This window comes from Phytophthora infestans, genomic scaffold, assembly GCF_000142945.1.
Source record: "Phytophthora infestans T30-4 supercont1.18 genomic scaffold, whole genome shotgun sequence".
Lineage (NCBI taxonomy): Eukaryota > Oomycota > Peronosporomycetes > Peronosporales > Peronosporaceae > Phytophthora > Phytophthora infestans.
In genome coordinates, this window is record NW_003303741.1 from 1,809,471 (window position 1) to 1,815,306 (window position 5,836).

Genomic DNA, 5,836 nt, shown 5'->3' on the forward strand with positions numbered 1-5,836 from the left:
TTAGTGTCGAAATGTCCTCGTTTCATTTTCAACTTTCCAGACAGCCTAGGGGAGGAGTGATGACCACCAGACAGCTCAGTTAATAGTGCTCCTCTACATGTATGACACAAAGGACGGAAGTCGGCTGATGTGGTCAAATCATCCCGCTGCATCGGGGAGATAAAATACCGGCCTTTAAGCATTAGGGGTTGTCAACGGCAGCAGCAGCTACCGTTGTCCCCCGTACCAACCGCCTAGGCGTTCAATTTTAATACAACGCACAGTGTGCTTTGTATCTGTTTAGAGCGCCTAGGCGTTCAATTGAAGGGTAAAGGTCAAAGTGAGACGAACGCAAGGCCCATTGACCCAAATGTATTAGATGTGCATTCCTTCCACTTGCAGGCAGTAGTACAGCCCAATTCTAGCTATGGAAATCGTTCTAGAAGCGTCGTCTACGGAGTACGTGAACGTCGACACGACCTTGCAATTGTAGTTGAGTGTTTTAAGCTCGATGTTGCATCCATGGTACTGAGCTGCTTCAAAAATGACGAGTTCGCTTCCGTCACTCTGTTCATTCCGGATGGACACAAGGTAGTCCTCGTCAAACAATCCGCTGAGCTCTTCGAGTTCTTGCATATACTGCGTCAGATCGGTAAGGTAGTCATCTTCATACCTAGCAAACGCGTGCCTAAGACAACAGAAAAGGCTCGAGCGAATATCTTCAGGCGTGTACCAAGCAGGTTTTTGGAGACAGAGTCCCTCTTTGTCATCGTCGCTGTCGTCGTCGTCGAACAGGTGCTGGTACCGGAGGTGCCATTCGTGCATGTCGATGCTAGAGTCAAGCAACTCTCGAAGTGGCGGGTGCAGTTCCGACTTGTCAAATTTGGAGCGCTCAACAATGCCACAGACCCGAAATGCCTTCCGTGTGTCCTCAGCTGTCCTCGTAGCGATCCAGTTCAAAACCCATTGTGCAACAACAGAATATTTTGGGACCTTGGTGTTTCCTGCCTTAGTCTGCAGCTTGGGGTCATCAAGTGCGCGTCCAATGTATTCGTCATACTGGTCAGAGTAAAAGGCTTGGAAGCTACGATTCACAGCCACATCAAGAGGCTGAAGAAGACTTGTCAGGTTAGGTGGTACCAACAACACGTGGATATTGTATCCCTGAAGACGCTTCTCGTTGAACAGCGAAACGTGGCACGCATACGAATCAATTATGAAAAGCACGTGCTGCCCAAAAAATCGTGTCTCCTTCCTGCTGCAAATGACAGTCTTCGCGTAGTCGATGAGAATTTTGTCGTTCCACATGCCGGTACTGTTAACATCCACAATAACGCCCTCAGGAACCGTCGGCTTGTGCTTTTGTTTTGAGAAGAGAAAATGAGGAGTTAGAAATTCGCCTTCACCAGTGATAGCGAACGTTGCTGTGAATCTCTTGTGGCTGCTTCCTCCTTTCCGAAGAAGCACTTCGGGTTCTCCACGAGTTGCAATGGTCCTGTTCGGCTCGGTTTCAAAGTACCGAGGAACTTGGTCCATATTAATCACGTTGCAGGGCAAAATGCCGTGCTCCTCAATCAATCTCTGAGCTGATTCGATGAATTCCAAACAGGATTCCTTGGCGTTTGACGGGATCGTTCTTGTCGTTGTATGGCGCCTTGACACGAGGTTGTATCGGGTCTTAAAGCGATCTAGCCATCCTGTTGAAGCGACAAAATTCTGCTGCGGTATGTCCTGCTGGGAACGGTGGATGTTCAATGCTTGAAGTTGGATGTATTTGTCTTTGACTCGTAGTCCCTTTTTGTTTCGGGCCGTTATCCAGAGATGGAGCTTCTTCTCGAGTTTGTCGAACTCAGGTTTACGTCCGGCAACGGGAAAGCGACGCTGCATGCGTGTGACAACTTGGCGGTCTCTTAAGGCGCCTTCAAGCTTGTCGAGTTGCTCCACCCAGCTGCGTACCATAGACGAAGACACCTTGTACTCTAGTGCCAGTGCATGATATCCGTCTCCTCTAGTGTTGGGCTTGTACTTGCTAGCGACTTGTCGTTTAAAGTGAAGGCTGTAACTGTTCCGCTTTTTGTCAGGTGACATTGCGGTCGGAGCAGACAATTGAGGAATGCCGTCGGAGCCCAGGCCAGGCTCGCAAACCAAGCCGACGACGATGGGTTTCGTAGAACGGTTGGTCGAGCGCTGCTGATGAAGCCTCAGCTTGCTCTCGCAACCAGCAATTTGGTCGGGAATAGGCAGCGACTGTTGATGGTTAAGGTTCGTTCTATTTGACCATGCCTTCAAATCGGGAGAACCGCAGCAAAAAAATTAAAAAAATACCTCGAATTAAGCGCTTAGGCGGTTGGTACGGGGGAAGACGGTAGTAACTTTTTTTTCTACTGTTTGTCAGTTTTTATTCAGGTCCCTGATTGGATGAAAACATATTTGGCAAACAGTACGAAAAGTTGCGAAACATTTTTTTTTGCCAAAGATCTTTAAAAGGCCATGGCCTATTAAAAGTGGAAATCGTGTCGCCGTGTGTTAAAGATAACGGACGAAGACTCAAGCCTGGTTCCATGCAGCAACAGCGGGTGTGCGAGCACTATTCACCGCTCTTGTTTAGCAAGCATGCTAGCTTCTTTCTCTGACGTTGATCAATTCGAAAAGGTTGTCTGCGGGAAAGCGCTGCTATAATGCCATTCTGAAGGCCGTGCGGTTGGAAACAGCTGCCCTTTCTTTAAAAAGGCGTATTCCGTGGCACAATGACGGCCCAGATCCAAGTGTGAGCTCTCTTAGTGTGCTATTCAAGTGGATGACTGACGGCAACAATTACCATCGTAATCATGGCGGCGAAGGACAAAGTGGTGAAACAAAGCAAACTTTGGCGGGCGAAGTCGTCGAGGCCATATCGGCCAGTGGTGTGAAGACTGCTCGTGCTCCCAAAGATGTTATGAACAAGATATCGGGTTAGAAACTAGTTTTCGAGTAGCCTCTGACTGGCTGAGCAACACAGGCCAGGGTGTCGAGAGCGAAGCTATCTACGAGCCGCCATCCTACACAGGTGTCCTAGTTTCTATGAGCTGCATCCCATAATGGATGATAGCCCAAGTACTCACCCTCTTCTCCTTAACACCGACCAGGGATTGTCCTACAGTGATCACGGCAGTGAGAGCTCATCCGACGGCGATAACGACATTCACAACTCGGTAGACGTCCGTCAGCTGGCACAAGGAGCAACGGAGCATAACTCTCGTTCGCCGGGCGAAATAGCTACTTCTGGTACAGGAGCAGCTACGCCTACGGGTACGGGTACTACTGCCAGTAGCTCGGGCACGAGGCAGATAAATCGTCAATCGGGTAAGCGCCCGGTTACTGGGCTTCGCTCAATTGCTACATCCACCGCAAAAACGAAACCCCAACGAGTGTCTCTTGTGGATCACCAAGTGCTAGTGTCACTAAAAGAAGCACAGTTTGCTCAGCAAAACGAAATCGAGTTGGAAAAAATAACTATTCAACGGCAAGAATTACAGTTCCGCCAGCACCAATCGGAGAAGAAAGAGCAAGAAGCGGAGGCCCGTATTGCCGAGCTTAATGCAAATACAGTGAAGCTCCAGGAAGAAGCGGAGCATTGACGTACTCAGCGTCTGGTGACTCTTCTTCGAGAAAGAAAAAAACTTTAAGCTGAAGGTGTTCCTCAAGATGAAATTGACGCGGTTCTTCCACTCGCCCATGCTGCTCCGTTTAGCCCCGGACCTCCAGCAGGTTCACCAGAAGCTGGTTGCGTCACTTCTCCCCTCCAGCGTCAGTAGCGATTGCCATGTTCAGCTCGTCAAACTCATCAAGATCGTTCGAGGATGCACCGTACCGTTGGATGTCATCTTCCCACTCCTCAGGAACCGGTTCTGCAATGAGCAAATTGTGTAAAATGCACGTGCAAGATACATATCGAATGATTCTGCGTAAGTGTCGCCGCTTAGCCAATTGAGACCGAAGGCCATTCAGATAGTGAGACCTAGTCTTAAGCAGCCCAATGCAATGTTTCTGATTTAATCCTGGCAGTAGCCAGTTGGCTGTTAAAATAGGCGTGAGCAGGGTTCATCGTTCCTCCTGCTGGCATCTTGAAAGCCGGGACCATCACACATGAAGCTTGGAAGGCTGAGTCTCCAAGACGGTATTCTTAGTTGCGGAAGAAAGCTTGATGGTTCTGGTTTGGTGGGCTGTTTCTCCAAACGCTATTGTCGTGAACTGACCCCGGCCATCCCACAACAAATTGACGTACCCTTGCCACATTATCGCAGACGATAAGAGCATTTACTGCGTAAAATCCTTTTCGCGAATAGTATGCTTCACCTTTCTTTGATGGCTTAGATTCAAGTCGCAACGGCGTGCCATCAACCATACCAATACAATTTACAAACCCATATTTACGGGAAATGCGTCGCGATATTTGACTACGCTCAAGCTCGTCTGGCCACGCAACCGTGCTAGCGCCTCATGTCAGCAACGCGCCCGACGCACGCTGCAGGTAGTCTCCAATAGTCCCTTTACCGATACCAAGAAACTGTGCCTACTGTGCCTGCTTTGACCACGTGTTGTCATTGCCAAATGCACCGAGGCACTTCAACAGCACGAGCATGTGCAGCTCCACTCCACCGCGAAACGGGCAATTGCCCGAAGAAACCATCGCCGGGTGGTCTCTCACCAGGTCGACGAGTCTGAAGAATGCCTCGCGCTCTAGCCGAAAGTACTCCAAAAACTCCGTCGAATTTAGCTTTGTAGTATCGTAGAGCAATTGCGTCCAGCAATCGCTACGACGACGGTACGACGGCGGTCGGTCAACGTATCGCGAGCCCAGTACTCGCTCGTATGCAGCAGCATACAGGATGTCTAGCTCATCTTCACTAAAATCTTCCTCGTCATATAAGTAGCGAAGTGTAGCCGCCTCCTCTCTGACTTGAAGAATAATCTTTAGCTTTCGTAGAGCGACCTTGACGGGCGCTTGGACGCGGCATCTCTGAGAGAAATATACGACTAGTTGTTGCAGCAACCGAACTTCGGTTGCTGCAACAGCTAGTCGTATATTTCTTTTCGGTCCGAAGGGGGTGGTCAATTGCCCACCTGCTTGATTGGCTAATAATATTTTAGTCATGATGTCGCTAAAAAATAAATGTTTAGCTGCTGCGAGCATTGACAACCCCTATTTAACCCGATCAAAAGTTGTGTCGGCTGTTGTACTGTGCTTTGCAAAGCTTTTGTCGTTTATCACTATGGTGGGTGCTCGATATTTAATAAATCGAGGTCATTTTATTTATCGAGGTTATAAAAAGGGAAAGATCGGTCGAGTTAGCAAATCGAGCCAAATCTAGCGCTCGTGGTCGATTTACGACAAATCGACATCGATAATTTTTTAGACGACCCTTTTTGCGTTTTTGAAAGAGAGTGACTATATTGACCGACTGAGTTAACCTTCCCCTACAAATTTTTGACGCGCTCCCATCCGTACGATGTATACCATTCAGCCTGACAGCCACTAAATTTCGAACAGCGTAACGATCGTAAGGCTGCAGGAGGGGGAAATGGATCTCCGCGTCCGAGCCGTCCAGAAGAGGCCGCTAACTGGGGCTGTCGCGCGCGAGATCGACGAGAGCGACAGCAGCGATTCTGAGCCGCCCCGAGAAGGATTCCAGGACGACGTCTGGCTCCCAAAAGCCGCTGCGAGCGGTGCTAATTCGGGTGATGGAGAGTCTTCCGAGGCTTTCAGTGTGTCGGATGTAACCGATTTAACCAGCAGCACTAGCGAGGGTGGTCCCCCCACACGCGTGGTGGCATTACCACCCAACACGGTGAAGTTCGCCTCGTGGGAGGCCTTCGA

At 49.4% G+C, this 5,836-nt stretch overlaps 1 protein-coding gene across 1 annotated transcript; it reads right to left on the minus strand.

Moving 5' to 3' along the window:
* Positions 1 to 4,531: 4,531 nt before the first annotated feature.
* On the minus strand, positions 4,532 to 4,976 carry PITG_10541 (uncharacterized protein; the record flags this gene model as incomplete). Its single annotated transcript, XM_002902272.1, has 2 exons — positions 4,532 to 4,851; positions 4,952 to 4,976. The coding sequence occupies 2 exons, from the start codon at positions 4,974 to 4,976 to the stop codon at positions 4,532 to 4,534; spliced, it is 345 nt and encodes a 114-aa protein (XP_002902318.1).
* Positions 4,977 to 5,836: the final 860 nt, after the last annotated feature.